Here is an 18114-nt window from a genome sequence, read left to right on the forward strand (position 1 = left end):
ACAGGCTGGCAATTCAGTAAATGAAAGGCATTTATCTACCAAGCTCCTTTTAAGTGCCAGACATCATGCTAAGTGCTACAGATACCATCTTTCACTGCTGGCTGAAGAACTGTGGGATAAAAACTATGAATGAGAGCCGCGGGTAGCGCCCTCATCTCCTCATTGGCTGCTGCTGTACCTGTGGGGTCTGGATATTTGTGTCTCTCTCAATTCCATCTCTGCTTTCAGGCCATGATATTTTAATCAATAAATTCTCTTTCATGGAAAACAAACCCTATCAACAATGTACTTCTTTCTTTCCTGGACTGGGACAATATTTTATGGGAAAAAAATTTTTTTCTTGGTGATCTAGGTCACTGGAAGTCACTTGAGCCCTTCCCTTCTTTTCTCATCCTTCTATTTTCCAGCTGACATTACTAGATGTGGCTCACATGTGAGAGGCAGCATGCTACAGTAGAAAAGAAGTTTTTTGTTGTTGAGTCGTTTCAGTCCTGTCTGACTCTTCATGACCCCATTTGGGGTTTTCTTGGCAAAGATATAGGAGTGATTTGCCATTTCCTTCTCTCATTTGAGGAGACTGAAGCAGACACGGTTAAATAATTTGCCCAAGGTCCCACAGCTAGCAAGTATCAGAGGCCAGATTTGAACTCAGGAAGATGAGTCTTCCTGACTCCAGACCTGGCTCTGTACCACCTAGCTGCCCTATGGAAAAGAAGTTAGGAGACCCTGGGTCTAGTCTGTTTTACCACTGACTAACTGTGTTAGGCTTTCTGGACCTCAGTTTCTTCATCTATAAAATGTAGGCATTGGACTTCAAATTCTAACATTCTATAATATTATACTTCAAAAGAATTTTCCTAAATTATGTAGAAACCAATCTCAGTAGTCTAGAAGAGAGTCTGGTAGAATGTAAGCTCCTTGAGGACAAGGACTATTTTTTGCCTCTTTTTGTATCCACAGCACTTAGCACAGTGGCTGGCATGTAGTAGGTGCTTAATAAATATTCATTGATTAATTAAATCAATACAGGTTCAGTCCCCAGCCTTAAAATTCACTGGAATTTTGATCTTTCTGAACAAATTGAAATATAATTCATTTTTGTTAAGGGTAATGGCTGTGCAAGTTAGATCTTATATCTATTCCTTTTTTCCTGGCCCGTGAAGTGGATAGAGAGCCGACCTCAGAGCCAGGAACATCTGGGTTCAAGTCCTGCCTCTGAAACGTGCTGGCCGTGTGACTCTTAGCGCTCCAGGCCAGTGGTTTCAGACTCAAATAGAAATGTGGGTCACTAAACTGTACATAAGGATCCCTCTGGGTTACAGATTGATTTGGTTTACTTTGTTAAATATTTCCTGATTACATTTTAAACTGGTTCCAGCCCCACTCTAGAGTGTGATGGGTACATGAGCCTCTGCTCCAGTCAGTTCTCTGAAATACCTTACAGAGAAAGCGCCGCCCTGTCCTGGTAGAGGAGAGTTACCTCATCTGAATCAATGAAACCATAGAGCCAGTCCCTAGCCCATATTTCCTGTTACCTTGATGTCCAAATGAGCAACCCTGCAATTGTGTAGATACTGTAAGGCTTCCATGGTATCTCGGATGTAGAAAGCAACTTTTTCTTCCATAAGTTCATCATGATTCATAAGATAGTCCAAGAGTCGGCCATCATCCATCCTACAAAAGGTAAAGGAAGCAAGAGAAAACAATGTTTAAAAACAAACTCCATAATTATTTCATTTTGATACAGATGTGTTTCAACTAAAGATCCATCTCAGGATAACATCTAAAGCTGGGGTGGGGGGAAGAGTGGAGAAGCTCATGAATTCACATTTAATATGAAGTCAACAATGAGAGTGGCTAGGTGGGGCAGTGGTTAGAGTGCTGGGCCTGGAGTCAGGAAGACTCATCTTTCTGAATTCAAATCTGGCCTCAGACCGTTCCTAGCTGTGTGACCCTGGGCAAGTCATTTAACCTGTCTGTCCCAGTTTCTTCAACTACAAAATGGGGATAATAATAGCATCTACCTCATAGGGATGTTGTGAAGATCAATTGATGTAATATTTGTAAAGTGCCGGCACATAGTAGGTGCTTAACACGTGCTTGCTCCCTTCCCTTTCCTTTGTGTCTCATGTCATTTCTATGACAGACGAAATACATGGCAGATGAAATATAATGCTGCTCCATGCTCGACGGCCATATTACTCATTGAGTACCTCTGTGGACATGTTACTCATATTTACATCAGCCATTCTTAATCTGGGTATTCCAGACAGAAATACTAACCAGCTAAGGAAAGCCTAACCCGCTAGGCATCAGGTGCCCAGGAGAAAATGCCAGGCTGCCTGAGCCCAGAGACCCTTGTAGGGGAGGGAGCCCTGGGCCGTGGGGAAAAAGGAAGAACTAGGAAAGTTAGCACAAACGTAAACACCTGAACCCTACCTGGATGAAACAAGCTAGATCAGTACATGTTGCCAAATGCTGGCTAGGATAATATAGATTGTTTTCTTGGCACTCACTGATTCTCAACATGAGACCTTTGTATGGGGTAGTATCAGACCTCTACAGTACAGGAAGATAAGAAGGAAACGTCATTTGCCCAGTGGGCTCCTACCAGTCTGAATGCAAGACACCGTCATAAGAGTGCATTAAAGTTTACAAAGTGCTTTGTATATTTGGTCTCACTTGAGGCTGACAAAACAAACCTGTTAGGGTCTCCATGCACACAATATTTTCTCCCTTCTAACAGAATTGGTAATTGAGGTTTGGAGAGGTTTAAGTGGCTGGTCCGTGCTTACCCACCTAGTAAGAGTTGGAGATAGGATTCAAACCTAGGCCTCTCCTGACTCCAAGTCCAGTCCTTAGAGATAGTAGTGAGCAGTATGAACTACCCAGAGGCGCTAGTCTACCCCCTGGGCCACCTAGTGAACACAATCATAGCAATTCAGGAAAGTCATGGAGGTAGTTCTAGTAGAGAACCTATCACAGAGGGGATGCAGACTGGAAAGGTTTCCATGACTAGTCCCAATATGATCAAACCACCAGAGGACATGAATCAAGGCTATCTGAACCTATAGGAAACAACTGCCATGACATCACCATCTTCCCAGGCTCCCAGGTTCATAACCTCCGCATTATACTATGCTATATGTTAATATATTATTATACACTCTCCCTCACCCTGCATAGCAAGTCAGTTGTCATATTTTGCTCTTTCTACCTGCCTCCATGGCATCTCTCATATCTGACCCCTTCTCCCCACTCATACAGCTCCTAGGCCCTTTTTCATTTCCCCCTCCCAGCTCTCCTGACTCTCTCAATTTCAATACCATGCCTCAGCTGCAGTCTCACTTTAGAACTTCCTTCAGCTCCTTAGGATTTCCTCATCCTGGAATATCCGTCCTCCCCTACATCGTTCTCACCCTGGAATACCCGTCCGCTATGCCAGCCCCTTTTCCTCATTGCCGAGTTCCCTCTGGTGCCAACATTTGGGGGAAGGGCATAGTCTCACCAACCTTCATTCCCCTCCTGAGTGTGCTTCTGACTTTAGGACTTCAGCACCATGCCCCCATGGGGATACCTTCCCCCACCTCTTTTCAGTTTCCTATCATATGTTGTCTTCTTCTATTAGAGTATAAGCTCCAAGAGGGTGGGAACTGTCTCTCTTTTTCCTTATGTTTTATATCACCAGCACTTTGCACAGTGCTTGGCACATAGTAAAAGCTTAATACTGGCCTGCCTATCTTATCACATCTTATCTCCTTATTGCAACAGCTTTCTAATTGGTGTCTTTCCTTCATCTCTCTCAGATCTAGTAACTCCTTCATGTTGTTGCCAAAATAATTTTCCTTCAGCAGAGATCTGATAATGTCACTCTCCTTCTCAATCAACTGCAGTGGCTTCCTATTGCCTCTGGGAGAAAATATAAAGTCTTCAATTTAGATTGTAAAGACCTATACCACTTGGCTCTGACTTATCTTTCCAGCCTTACTGGATATGACTCCCTCTCTTCAGCTCTGCAGTCTAGCCAAACTGGCCTTCTCTCTGTTCCTCACTCATGACACTCCATTTCTCTTCTCCATGCCTTGGCATCTGCTGTCCCCCGTGAATGTAAAGTCCTCCTTCCTTACCTCTGGAAAGAGTCCATCTTTCCACTTAAGGTGAAACTCAAACACACTCTTCTCCATTAAGCCTTTCCTGGTCCCCCACCAACTTTTAGGACCCCCCAACTATCTTCTATTCACCTACTTCATATATATATTCGTATTTATTTACTTTATATTAATGCCATATGGGATAGCTAGGTGGCACAGTGGATAGAGTGCTGGGTGTTGGGTCAGGAAGACTCATCTTCCTGAGTTCAAATCTCGCTTCAGAATTTATTAGCTGCGTAACCCCAGGCAAGTCACTTAAGCCTGTTTGCCTTAGTTCTATAAACTGTAAAATGAGCAGGAGAAGGAAATAGACAAACCACTCCAGTGTTTCTGCCAAGAAACCCTGAATGGGGTCATGGAGAGTCCAACACTAAAGAAAAAAACTTAACAATACTGTATATGTACATACGTGTTCTATCTCCCATTAGAAGGGAAGCTCATTACAAGTAGGGATTGTCCGTGGCTTTGCCACTACCTAGCGAATGAACCTTGAAAAGTTGCCTCCCTTCTCTTGGCCTATAAAATGAGAGTTGGTCTAAATGAGAACTGAAGTCCCCTTCTAGCGTTGTTCTTATGTCCCCAGTGTCTAACGCAGTGCCTGGCACATATTAGGCATTTAATATTTGTTGATTGCAAGAAGAGAAAAGATAAGCCCAAAGTCAGGCGACTCCATGCCAACAACACCTTCACTCCCTCTCTCTCTCTCTTTTTTTTTTTTTTTTGGTGGGAGGAAGGCAGGGCAATTGGGGTTAAGTGACTTGCCCAAGGTCACGCCCCTAATAAGCGTGTCAAGTGTCTGAGGCTGCATTTGAACTGAGGCTCTCCTGACTCCAGGGCTGGTGCTCTACTCACTGCACCACCTAGCTGCCCCTACACCCTCACTCTCAAGAGGCTACACATGGCACCCAAACTAGAAGCAGCAGACAATTCTGTTAACTGTCTGGCACCGCTGGGCCCAGAGCATAGACCATTGAACAGCGTTCCTGAAAACAACTTCTCCCCTATAGATAGTAGAGAGACAGAACACCCAGAGGTGGCAGCAAGTCACAGCAAAAGAACCTGAATTATTTATTTGACCAGGGGCTAGACTAGCATGTTTAGGTTAATCACTAGTTAATACATATAGGTGTATTCTGGAGGCGATGCACATGAATGATGGAAGGCATAAAATGTTTACTGCATGTAAAGATATTATGTAAAACATTATGTAACATATATTAACGTGTTTTATATGATCACTACATATAATATCAGGTGTAATTTTCAGAGAATTCAAATTCTAACTCGAGAGGAAGGAAAGAAATGTGGTAGGTGCTAGGATATTTTCCTTATTCCTACTTACCCTTCCTTTTGAGTAACTAGCAAAGACAAAGTGTTTATAATTCAAGGTATTGGGGCTGGTACCTGGGAGACACTGAGTGAATGAAAAAGCATTTATTAAATACCTACTGAGTACCAAACATTGTGCAGGGATACAAAAAGATTGATCACAACAATGTCAGATCTCAAGGAGCTCACAGTAATTGGGGAAGACACAAGTAAAACAAAGTTCGGTTACAGGGCAGACAAAAAGGAAGGGCCTGTGTATGGGGCAAGAGCAGTGGGAGTCTGGGAAAGGAGAAGGGCTCTGAAGATGTTGCCCGCTTCTTTCTAGGGGAGATAGCATAGAAAGATGCTGGTCTGTGAAACTAGTGGAGAGGCTGGCTGTCCCATGGAGCATGGAAACACCACAAGAAGAGGTTGAAAGTCGAAAGAGAAACAGAATTTGTTTTTAAAGTCTCCATTTCAATAGTTAGGGAGCAGAAGGTCAAGACAGGGACTGTGGGAGAAAGGGCTTCTGCCAGGGGAGCCCTCATAGTCAAGACTATCATAATTCAGCACTACAATATTATGTATAAATCTAGGGAATTACACATAGCCTTGGGACTAATGGTTACTCATTAAAGGATTGTTATTTTGCTTTTCCTTTTCTTTTAACAAAATCTTCCTCTGTGACATAATGAGAAGTCATCCTGGATTCTTTACCCACTCCCACCCTCCATATCCAATCTGTCACCAAAGACTGTTGATCTCACTTTTGCAACATCTCTCCAATGAGTCCCTTTCTCTCCTTGGACACAGCCACCCCTCTAGTGCAGACCCTCATCACCTCATGCCTGGATTATTGCAATAACCTGCTGGTGATCCTGTCTGCCTCAAGTCTCTCCCCGACTCCAATCCATTCTTCATTCAGCCACCAAAGTGATTTTTCTAAAGCCCGGGTCTGACCATGTCATCCCCCTACTCAGTAAACTCCAGTGCCTCTTTATCACTTCTAGGATCAAATACAAAATGCTCTGTTTGGTATTCAAAGCCTTTTATAACCTAGGCCCCCTGCAGTCTTTTTTCCATTCTTTTTATACCTTATTCTCCAATATATATACTCATTGATCCAATGACACTGGCCTTCTGGTCATTCCACAAACAAGACTCTGGAGCCAAGCCATCTCTCATCTCTGGGCATTTTCTATGGCTGTCTACTATTTCTGAAATTTGCTCCTTCATCCCTGCCTCCTGGCTCCCTTTAAGTCCCACCTAAAATCCTGTCTTCTATAGGAAGCCTTCCCCCAACCCATCTTCTAAATTATAGTGCCTTCCTTCTGTTAATTACTTCCTATTTATCCTGTATTTCATTTGCTTTGGATATGTTTGTTTGCATGTTGCCTCTCCTATTAGACTGTAAGCTCCTTGAGGGCAGGGACTGTTTTTTATGTTTGTTTTTTTTTGGAGGGGAGAAGGGGAAGGCTATTAGGGTTAAGTGACTTGCCCAAGGTCACACAGATAGTAAGTGTGTCACATGTCTGAGGCAGGATTTGAACTCAGGTCTTCCAGACTCCAGGGCCGGTGCTCTACTCACTGTGCCACCTTAGCTGCTCCTGGGCAGGGACTATCTTTTGCCTCTTTTTGTATCCCCAGTGCTTAACACAATACCTGGCACACAGTAGGCCCTTAATAAATGTTGGTTGATTGAGAGGTGACACAGTACAGTGGAAAGAATGTTAGATTTGGAGTCAGAGTTCCTGGGTTCAGCTCTCACTTCTCTTGCTCATTCTGAGTCCTTGGTAACCTCTCTAGGCCTCACTTTTCTCACCTGTAAAAAACTAATATTTACAGATTGCTCTAAGGTCTTGTTTAGTTGTTTTTCAGTCATGTCTGACTCTTTGTGACCCCATTTGGGGTTTTCTTGGCAAAGATACTGAAGTGGTTTGTTATTTCCTTCTCCAGCTCATTTTACAGATGAGGAAACTGAGGCAAACAGGGTTAAGTGACTTGTCCAGGGTCACAAATCTACTACGTGCCTAAGATAGGATTTGAAATTGTGTCTTCCTGACTCAAAGGCCAGCACTATATCTGCTTTGCCACCTAGCTCTCAAATGAGGGAGGATGAACTGGATGGCCTTCGATGGCCATTTCAGATCTAAATCTCTGATTCTATGAACTTTGTGTTTGCAAGTGGCGAATCAGTCTCAATATTTCCAGGAAGACTATGCATATACTATTTCCCAGGTTTCTTGGGTAGGAACTATGAACTAAGAGAATGAGGAAATCCCCTGGGGTGAACCCAGGCCCTTTGTGTTATGAGGGGCTCTGACACAATGTGATCTGAATGGAAAATATGATATTAAAAGTGTCACCCCCTTTACACAGCAGGACACGCCTTTCATTACAAGAATGAGATAAGTGGAAAGAGGCGGACACTTTTAGAGGTAGCTAAACAGGAAAAACTTCCGCTGCCTCATTAAAAGCCTACCTACCGGTAACCTGATATAATCACAAATTAAGTTTCAGTTAGTATGTTAGCTGGGCAACACAGCCTCTGGCCATCATTATGACAAACTACCAGGACTACAATCGTTGATCTAACAGTCCCTGTGAACAGTTTCAGGGAAGCATCCCTTTGGAAAATTTCATTCCACCAAAAAAATGTTTCCTGTATATTGTTATATCTGGAAGAGTAAATTGATTGTTCTTATGGGAATCAGAAAAGGCATCATTGTAGCTATCTGACAGTGTACCCCCAAACTATGTATTTTCTTGAGTACCCTCAAGGCTCTGTCCTGGGCCCCACATTTCCTCTCTCTTTATACTCTTTCTCTTGGTGACTTCATCAACTCTCATGGATTTAATTATCCTCTCTAGGCAGATAACTCATATATATATATATGAACAAATACAAACATATATATAATATATGTATGTACATATGTATGTGTGCATATGTACATTTGTATGTGTATATATACACATACATACAGGTCAGGAACACATCACACACATATATAAAATATCTTTCTCCTGAACACCAGTTCCATATCACCAACTGATATTAGACATTCCAAATTGGAAATTCCATAGCTATCTCAAAATCATGTCTAGAACAGAACTTATCTTATTATCTTTCCCTCAAAACCTAGCTGCTTTTGAACTCTACTGTTTCTGTTGAGGGTATCACTGTTCTTACGGTACCCCCCCACCCCCAGCTCACGAACTCAGAATCACCCTCAATATCACACTCTCCCTTGCTACCCATCTTTAATCAGTCATCAGATGGGGAGGTAGGAGCAACAACTCCAGCTGTAAATCTGTAATCCTATAATCCTATGAGGGATTCTATAAGGTGGAGCTAAGGAGGGTATCCTAGGTACGGGGGATGGCTAGTGAAATGACGTGGAAAGTGGAGTGTATTTACTTCTTTCTTCTACTTCTGCACATACACTAGTTTCTTTCAGAGCTCAGTTCAAAAATTACTTCCTTTTTTGTTCAGTCTTCTCAATTGTGTCCTACTTTTTGTGACCCCATTTAGGGTTTTCTTGGTAAAGATACTGAGTGGTTTGCCATTTCCTTCTCCAGCTCATTTTACAGATGAGGAAACTGAGGCAAACAGGGTTAAGTGACTTGCCACAGCTGTTAAGTGTCTGAGGCCACATTTGAACTCAGGACTTCCTGATCTTTTTGCTTGGCATTCTATCCACTGTGCCACCTAGCTGCCTGTGATATATACATGTTTTTTTCTCCCAGTAGAATCCCAGGAATTGTTTCATTTTTGTCTTTGTATAACGATGCCTGGCAATTATGAACACTTAATAAATGTTTAGTGACTGGTGTTGAAGAACATTAGAACATTTGTATGATGTGTCATGAGATGTCAGGGTTGTGGCTTCTGTTTCCTGGCTGGCAAAATGAGATTAGTTTAGATGGTCTACAAGGTCTATTACACCCTAACATTCTGTGTTTCTGTGAATCTATTATTACTCCTATTTTCCCAGAGAACAATGGGACACTGGCTACTTGTTCATAGCCCAAGTTATAAATTTCTCCCTTCTTCCTTTTCCTGGGTTAAGGGGGGTGGCAGCTGGCTGAATACCTCCAAACTTTATACTGGTTTGTCTCACTCTGGGGAGTTTGTCTCTATGTGGAAAAAAAAAAACTTTTTGCCTTTTGGAAATGGCATGGGAGAGTGTGGAGCCTTCATTTCCACTTCTGCCTAATTTTTAGGCATATCTGAAAAGAATATTAATAATCTACTACTACTACTAATAAAACTGAGGGCCATGGAGGTTTAGTAACTCTGTCACATAGGTAGAGGCATTGGAGGCAGGTTTTGAACCCAAGTCCTCTGACTCCAGAGTCAGTGCTCTCTTCGCCATCCATTTGGGGTCAACAGGCCCAGATGGTGGCCTGGTTCCACCCAAATGGGGCAGGGATGGTGCCAGAGAGAGGCTGTCGCTACTCACAGTTCCAAGACCAAGATGTAAGACGTGGGCGACTCGTAGGTATCGTGGAGCGTGACATACTGAGGGTGTTGCAGATGCTGGAGGAGGGCAGCCTCATGGGCTGCTTGTTCCTTCTTCTTCATTTTTTTGCTAATGAATTTCACAGCAACATCTTTTCGAGTAGCTTTGTGAATGCACTTTTTCACGATGGAGAACCGACCCCTGGAATCACATGAAAGGGAGACAGAATCTTTGGTCAAGATTCACAAATAAGCCCTGGGCCTTTTTTTCAGTGATTTGTAAAGTTTGTAACATTTGACCCGGAGTCCCATAGATCTCTGTTCATAACCTTTCCCATCTGGGCTCCATTTTCCTGGTGTCAGGGAGGTAAGAAGCTGGAATCATGGAATCTTAGATTTGAAGGAGACTGGAGAGGTCACCTCGTCCAGCCCTCTGCCTGATTTGGTTTCTCTCCACAGAATTCTCTAAAAGTTATCTGTCAAGGTTCCTCTTGTCTAGGTTGAGCATCACTAGTTCCTTCAACCTATCATCATATGGGTTGGACTCAAAGGGTCATGTGTCTAGATCTGGAAGATACCCCAGAGGCCTTTTAGTCCAACCTTCTTATTTTACACGAGGAAATTGGGAACCAGGAAAGTTGAGTGACTTGTCTAAGGTCACATAGCTCGAATCACAAGTGGGATTTGAAATCTTCTGACTCCAGAGTGACTGCTCTTTCCCTGGAGTGTGCTAGTCAGCTTGTATCAGCTCTTAAGAACCAATTGTTAAAGTAAAGTGTGAGCATTTACAATCGGTAAATGCTACAAATCAAACTTTTATTATTTTCTTGATTATCCAGACTTAAGAATGTGAGGGAGAAAATCTAAGTCACCTGTTTAATAACAGCATTTGAAATGAGGGGCAGCTGGTTGGCACAGTGGATAGAATGCTGGGTCTGGAGGCAAGAAGACCTGAGTTCAAATGTGGCCTCATGTACTTACTAGCCATGTGACCCTGGGCAGGTCACTTAACCTTTGTCTGCTGCTTAAAGTGCTATGTAAGTGCTAGCAATTATTTTAACAATCTTTATTATTATTATTATTCATGTTCATGTCTGACTCTTTGTGACCCCATTTGGCATTTTCTTGGCAAAGATACTGGAGTCATTTGCCATTTCCTTCTCATTTTACAGATAAGGAAACCAAGGCAAACAGGGTGAAATGGCTTGCCCAGCGTCACACAGCTAGTACATGTCTGAGGCCAGATTTGAACTCAGTAAGAGGAGTTTTTCTGACTTCAGGCCTGGTGCTCTATCCTCCACACCACTTACTTGTCCCATTATTATCGTTACAAATGAGAAAATTGAAGTTTAGAAATCTAGTCACTTCCCCAAGTTCATATTTGGACTCAGGTCCTCCTGACTCCAGGGCCGGTGCTCTATCCACTGTGCCACCTAGCTCCCTTGCTATTTTTTTCTTTACTCAAAATTTTAAAAAGCTAAAACTTTTTTTTTTGCCATGAACATATAGACTTGTGAAGTTTTCTTTTTCAGCCAAGTCCCAGGACAGAAGGCTGTAGTATTACCTTCCAATTTCATTCAGCTCTGTGTAAGCTAAGTCAAAATTTTCCTTCCAGGAAATGGTAGCACCATCAGCCGCAGCATCTTTGGAAGAGAGAAAGTGCATAGGTGACACAGAGAATGTCATGGAAGTACATGAGCTCCAGCAGAACCCCAAAGAAATTCTCCTTTCAAAAAATTCTTTTAAAAAGAATCACAAATTCAATTATCAACAAAAACGTTCTAACTTTAAAAGAACAAAAAAGAGGATTGTATATAAAATTATGAACTTTTGTTGCATAATTTTTCAAAAATTATAAGTAGTAACAAAATTGCCCTGGATCTCCTAATCTCACACAGAGTGGAAGTGCAGTCACTTCTCTCAGCTAGGGTCACACAGGAAGTGTCTGAGGTCAGATTTGAACTCAGGAAGATGAGTCTTCCCGACTCCAGGCCTGGCACTCCATTCATTTTTCCACCTAGCTGCCCATAAATAATTGTATATTAATATCAGCATTTATCATTATGGGCTCGTTTGTTCTTATGTACCTTTTATATTCCCTGGGGACTCCCAGGAGCAGTATTTTACACCAATACCTGGTTTAGATCACAAGCACTTACTAGGAGAATGGGAGGTGATGGGAAAAGGGGAGAGAGAGAATAGAAATGTAGGGGGGTGTGTGTGTGTGTTTGTGTGTGTGTGTGTGTGTGTGTGTGTGTGTGTGTAGCACGGCAAGACAAGGGGGTGGTGTGCTATCTTCCGTGTTCCTAAACATAAGCTCCCTGACCAATATAGGATCTAAATGGTTCCTGGCAGTAATCAATGCCTCTGAGCAAAGACCAAATTAACTCCATTTTATTCTGTAGTCCTGCTGCCTCCCTGCATTTGAAAGACTCCCATTTCTCTCTCTTATTCTCTCTCTCTATTCCATGTTACTGGCTTCAGGCTAAAAAAGACCAGAGCTTAGAGAGGATTTATGTGGAACAGCCCATGATTAGCTGTGGGGTAGACAGAACAGATGTTTGGAGGCATTTTTGGTCATGGCTTCTATATAATGTAAAAGTATATTATAGTCTCTCTTTTAAGCAAAATATTAAGAAATAATATATTTTCTAGTCTTTTGGATTCAACTGAATGAAAATCCACAGCCATATTTAATAACATTCCGAGAGGCAGTGTGTTTGTGTCTCTTCTTTGTTAGAGGGTCAAACAGTTTCTATAGGGAAAATCAATCCCAAATCAGGGAGGAATTCTGACTCCTTGTACATAGGTTAGGGGGTAACCAGCGGAGTGTTGGAGCTGGCTTCAACCAGCTCGGGATATTCAACTGTTACATTTTCAGCATGGGCATTTACACCTCAGAAATCAGCAAATGTTACAAATCAGGTCTTCATTTATTGTTTTGTTGATTGTCTAGACTTAAGAAAGTGATGGAGAAGATGTTAATGTCAATTAAACTTAGAAGTGTGTCCAGGTAGACATTTTCTTTCATTGAGCCAGTTCTTAAAAATTTACCAGCATACCTTTAGTGGTAACCAGACTAAGAGCAGGAGTATCTTTTGGTTAGTTCAATTTAGAGCAGTACCTCTTTTTCCATTCAGATTGAATAGTTTGAGAAGATCATTCTTCAAGTGCATTGAAGTTTAACTTACTATTGTGCTGCTTAAGGACATTTTTTTCACACTTTAAAACTGATTTTTGCATAGCTGTCTCTCTAGTGGTAATCACCAAAAAAAAAAATGTAAGTCAAAATGACAGGCAAGGAGATTTTCAATTAGCAAAGAAAATTCTACCGCCTTTGGATCTCTCTCTCTCTCCCTCCCTCTCTTTCTCTCCCCCTTTCTCTCCTTGGAAATAAGTTTTCTCCGATAAATACTGACTAAACAAACAAGTTTTTCTTCCACAATATGTATATAAGCAATTGTGCATAAGGGTTAAAAAAAAGTTGAAACTAATGGGACAAAGTAAATTCAAGTAAAAACCACCTAGAGATCTCTCCCATCCCCAACAAATCAATAAATAAATCTACTCTAGTGTGTCTTGGAAAATCAATGAGACTCTGGTTTAGGGGGCATGTCAGTGCTCACCATATTCTGGGAGTCTCACAAACTCAGAGGGTTCGCTGGGTAAGCTGATCCCCCAGGGGTTGCTGGCACTGACTCTGAACTGGTAAAGGCATCCTGGGCTCAGGTCTTCAATGACTAGGTAAGTGTCCAAAGTTGAAGCCACAGACTGCTGCCAGACCTGGGAACCTGCGGAGTCCAACAGAAAAAGGAGAGGGGGAAGGGGAAGGAGAGGGGGAGGGGGAGGGAGAGGGGGAGAGAAGAGAGAGCAAAGAGAAAGGAAAGAGGAGAGGAGCACGAAGGGTGGGGAGGGAGGAGACAAATTGAGAGAAGGGGGGATTACCACACACCAAAGAAAGTATATTTCACACAATACGCTAAGATGACCATCCTTACAGATGCTATAAACACTTCTGAAAGACTTTTTGCACCTTTGTAAAGGTGTGAATAAAGTATGGTTCCTGGAGGACCTGTTGGCAACATCTATTCCATTTTAAATTTGCAACAAGCATAGAGTTCAAAGGCCTTCCAGGAGTTACAGAATAGAATATAATTTTTTCTCTTTGTATCTTTGTAAGGGTAAAATAATAACTGACTTTTGTGTAATGCTTTAAAGTTTGCAAAGCAGTTTACATACATTATCTCATTTGTGCTTCACAATGACCCTTTGAAGTTAAGTAGTACAGGTTTTATTATTAGCATTTTAGAGGTGATAGAACTGAGATTCAAAGTTAAGTGACTTACCCATGGTCACACAGCTAGTAAGGTGACAGAAGCAGGATTCAATTGCTAAATATAGCGATCTGACCCCCAGCTGATCCCCTAGGGGTAGCTGGCAGGGACTCTGAACTGGTAAGGACATCCCGGAGCTCAGGTCTTCAACGACTAGGTAAGTGTCCAACTTTGAAGCTGTACTGTCTCCCCAGTACCCCCACCTTCATAAACTATTAGGGATAGTCTGATAGAAAATATGTAGTAGGCAAGATGTGATGAACTGGCAACCTGCATAAAGGCAAGGTGACTGAAGAATTTGCCTTGGTTTCAGTAATGAGAATAAAACCAACTCATCCCTAGGCTAGAAAGAAGGTTTTTGTTTTAGGGTTTTTTTTTGATAGACATAGAACAAGAGAGCATATTTTATCAGAAAGATGGGAAACTAAGGAAAATTATTGAAAAACAAAGGTCAAGAAGTCACTAGTCCATCCACAAAAGAATATTTTTAAAAAGTTAGAGATTGTGAGTTGGGATAAGTTCACGGACTTTGGAACTCAGGTTAGGAGACAGATGTAAATGATCTTAGGTAGGGGTAGGATTCACATAAGAGGAGGAGAAAATATCCCTGGGGCAATTAGTCATTCACAATACAGTCTGAATTAATTTAACCATATCATTTCTTCTCTTAGTTTGCTTATTCCATGGGTTGCAACAGCAAAACACAAAAAAGAAAAGAGTGTCATCAGAAAAGTGTCTCACTGAAAAAGACAAATTAATCACATGGAAGAAGCAAGGGATGCTTGGTACAGAGCCTGTGTCCTTTGCTTGTGTCCTGGCAAAATCAGGAGAAAGTTCCCCTGTCCTCTGCCCTGTGATGACCCTATTAGAGGACATGGATGGATTGTGAGCTGCATTACTGAAGGGACCATTCAAGCAATGAGATCGTGGAACTCTTTGGTTTGGGTTTATACCTTCTTCCCTGTACTCCACGGTGTAACCAGAGATGGTGCAGTTCCCTGTGCTGGATGGAGGCAGCCATCGGAGAATCACTGATGTGCAGCTCCTTTCCTGGGCAATGGGACGGTTCGGTGCTGCTGGAACACCTGGGGAAGCCCAAGGTCAAAGCCAGTCATCATATGACCTCAAATGTTATTTAACCTCTCCAAATCAATTCCCTCCCTCTCCCTACCTCTCTCATGTCCATTCTTCCTAGTTGACTTATCTTCTTCCCAACCTTGAAATTTGAGAAGACAATAGGAGAGGATGTTGAACTTGGCATGAGGGAGGGCCTATGTCAGGATCCTGCTTCAAACATTTACTAGCTTTGTGACCCTGGACAAGTCACTTAATATTTCAAGACCTCTGTTTTCTCATCTGTAAAATAGGGGGTGCGTTGTGGATTTGATAACCTCTAAAATCTCTTCCAGCTCCAAGTCTATCATCTTATGATCACATTTGGGATTCGAAACTAGAAGGAATTCTTTCTTAAGAGTTTTATTATTGTATTTTGTTTTTATACCAGTCATTTCCCCTAACCCACACCCCCACCATGTTGAACTGTCTTGGAGCAAAGAAAAACACTTCAGCAAAGTCAATTGACACAGTGCCCAAATCTGATAGAATATCTCACTTTCATCACCCACAGTCTTCCCCTACGCACATGGAGAAGAGGAAGATGTGTTTCATCAGCAGGTCTCTCAAACAAAGATTGGTTATTATGATTATTTGGAGTTTGATGGATTTTTAGTGTTATCATTTCTGTCATTGGGGCTATCGTATATATTGTTTTCTTGACTCTCCTTACTATCTATCACTCCATATAAATCTTCCCATGTTTCTGGGAATACCTTATCATAATAGCTACCATTTATATAGTACTTTAAGGTTTGCAAAACGCTTTCCAAATATTATCTTATTATAATTATTTATAGCACAATAATATTCCATTACATTCACATACCACAGTTTGTTCAGCAATTTCCTAATTGATGGGCACTCACTTTATTCCAGTTTTTGGTCATCACAAAGGAAAGAGAAAGGAAGGGACTAAGTATATAGCAACTATGTGTCAGGCACTATGTTAAGCACCTCCCCGAACCCCCCCCCCCCCCAAAGCCACTGTATTTTGTTATGTATGGGGTTTTTCTTTTTATCTTTGAACTCTTTGGGGATTATACCCAGCAGTGACATCATTGTATCAAAGAGAATGAACAGTAAGTGACTTTTCTCAAATAATTCCAAATTGTATTTCAGAAGATTCAGACAAATTTCACCACTCTACTACAAACTTATTAGTGTAACTGTCTTCCAACACTATTTTCATCTTACATCATATTTATCTCTTTAAAGGGTTAGAAGGGACTTTAGAGAGCACCTATTTTTATATATTTTGGTGTAATAGAATATTTTTGATAGGCCTCTGCAAGATTTTTAGCATTCAGTATATTTATCTAGTTTAAAAATATTACAGGTTTTTTTTTCCTAGCTTACTTTAGAATTCTGATTCTAGGTAACTTGGAAACATAGCATAAAAGGTTGGTGGAGGAGCTTTGCTGATATAAAATGTTGCATTGCTGTTCTAGGTAATAATTGAAACATTTCTGCCCTACAGGTAATAGATTGTAAAATATTGGCTTTTATGGAATGGAAAGGATTTATTAAGATCCTCTCCTCTCCTCTATCTCTGTTTATACACATACACATCACTGTGTTAAATGCTTTTTATTGTCCAGTTGTTTCAGTTGTGTCTAATTCTTCATGACCCCATTTGGGATTTTCTTTGCAAAGATACTGGAGAGTTTGCCATTTCCTTCTCCAGCTCATTTTACTTAAGAGGAAACTGAGGCAAGCAGAGTGAAGTGACTTGCCCAGGGTCACACAGCTAGTAAATGTCTGAGGCCAAATCTGAACTCAGGTCTTCCTGACTGCAGCCAGGCCCAGTGCTCTATTCATAGCACCACCTCGCTGCTCCCATTTCAGTGGTTGGAATATAGCTAAAAATGAACAACAGACTGCTCTGAAAGAGCTGACTTGCTATTTTGAGGAGGCAACACACATAAGAGGTTTCAAGCTGCAGGGTGGATAGAAAGATCTGGTGGTCCTGGGGTGCAGTGGCAGGGCAGATGACAAGGCTTTGACGAGATTTCTTTTGAAAAATAGATTTCATTTGTCTTAATAAAAAACATTGATAGGATTCATGACTTGGGTAGGAGTCAGACTACATGACATCTGAGCTCTCTCTTCTATAGAACTCTAATTGTAAGATTCTACATATTTTACTGGCAGTTCAGATGAGTCCCTTGCAGGCCAGTTCAAACGTATTGATAAGAACGTGCCCTACCTTGCACCTTGATTGTAGCTGACGTTGATGCAGTCCCGTGGTCATTTGTTGCTACACACGTGTAAATCCCGCTGTCCTGGGGCATCAGGTTGCAGATCTTCAGAGTGATTTCACCAGAATCACTAGAGAAAAGGTTCTATTTCACAAATCTAGGAGAAAATGTTCCCATCTTCGCCTCCTGCACCCTTAGAACTACTGGTCTGATTCTGAGGGCCTTAGTTTAAGGTTGAGTCTGGGATCATACTACCAACCCCTTCAGTTTATAAGTGTTCAACCACTCACTGGGGAATAATTTAACTCCCTAAAAGAGTCACATTGAAACAGGAAACAACAAAAGCTACTAACTACCACCTGCCAGGACCAATGAGTGAATTCTTTTTGTTATTTGTTGGGATTTTAAAAAGATAGATTAGGAATAGTTGAATTGAATTAATCCATCGAGTGATGGGGAGGAGAGGGGAGGAGTGGTGAAAGAGAAGAAACATACTGTGGATTCACATACTGATGTGGAACTGCATGGTCTAGGGGAAAAAA

The 18114-nt window shown here is 41.6% G+C and overlaps 1 protein-coding gene across 1 annotated transcript in view; it reads right to left on the bottom strand.

Annotated features, from left to right (window-relative positions):
* The window catches only part of KALRN (kalirin RhoGEF kinase), a 182230-nt gene that overhangs the window by 2826 nt on the left and 161290 nt on the right, over nt 1-18114 (bottom strand). The window contains exons 21-26 of the mRNA XM_036747492.1: nt 17581-17702; nt 15212-15343; nt 13551-13715; nt 11489-11567; nt 9926-10126; nt 1536-1674 (exon numbers count right to left, since the gene is read on the bottom strand). Coding sequence (XP_036603387.1) covers nt 1536-1674; nt 9926-10126; nt 11489-11567; nt 13551-13715; nt 15212-15343; nt 17581-17702 — 838 coding nt within the window. The remainder of the gene's footprint in view (nt 1-1535; nt 1675-9925; nt 10127-11488; nt 11568-13550; nt 13716-15211; nt 15344-17580; nt 17703-18114) is intronic.

The sequence above is a fragment of the Trichosurus vulpecula genome, chromosome 2, assembly GCF_011100635.1.
Source record: "Trichosurus vulpecula isolate mTriVul1 chromosome 2, mTriVul1.pri, whole genome shotgun sequence".
NCBI lineage: Eukaryota > Metazoa > Chordata > Mammalia > Diprotodontia > Phalangeridae > Trichosurus > Trichosurus vulpecula.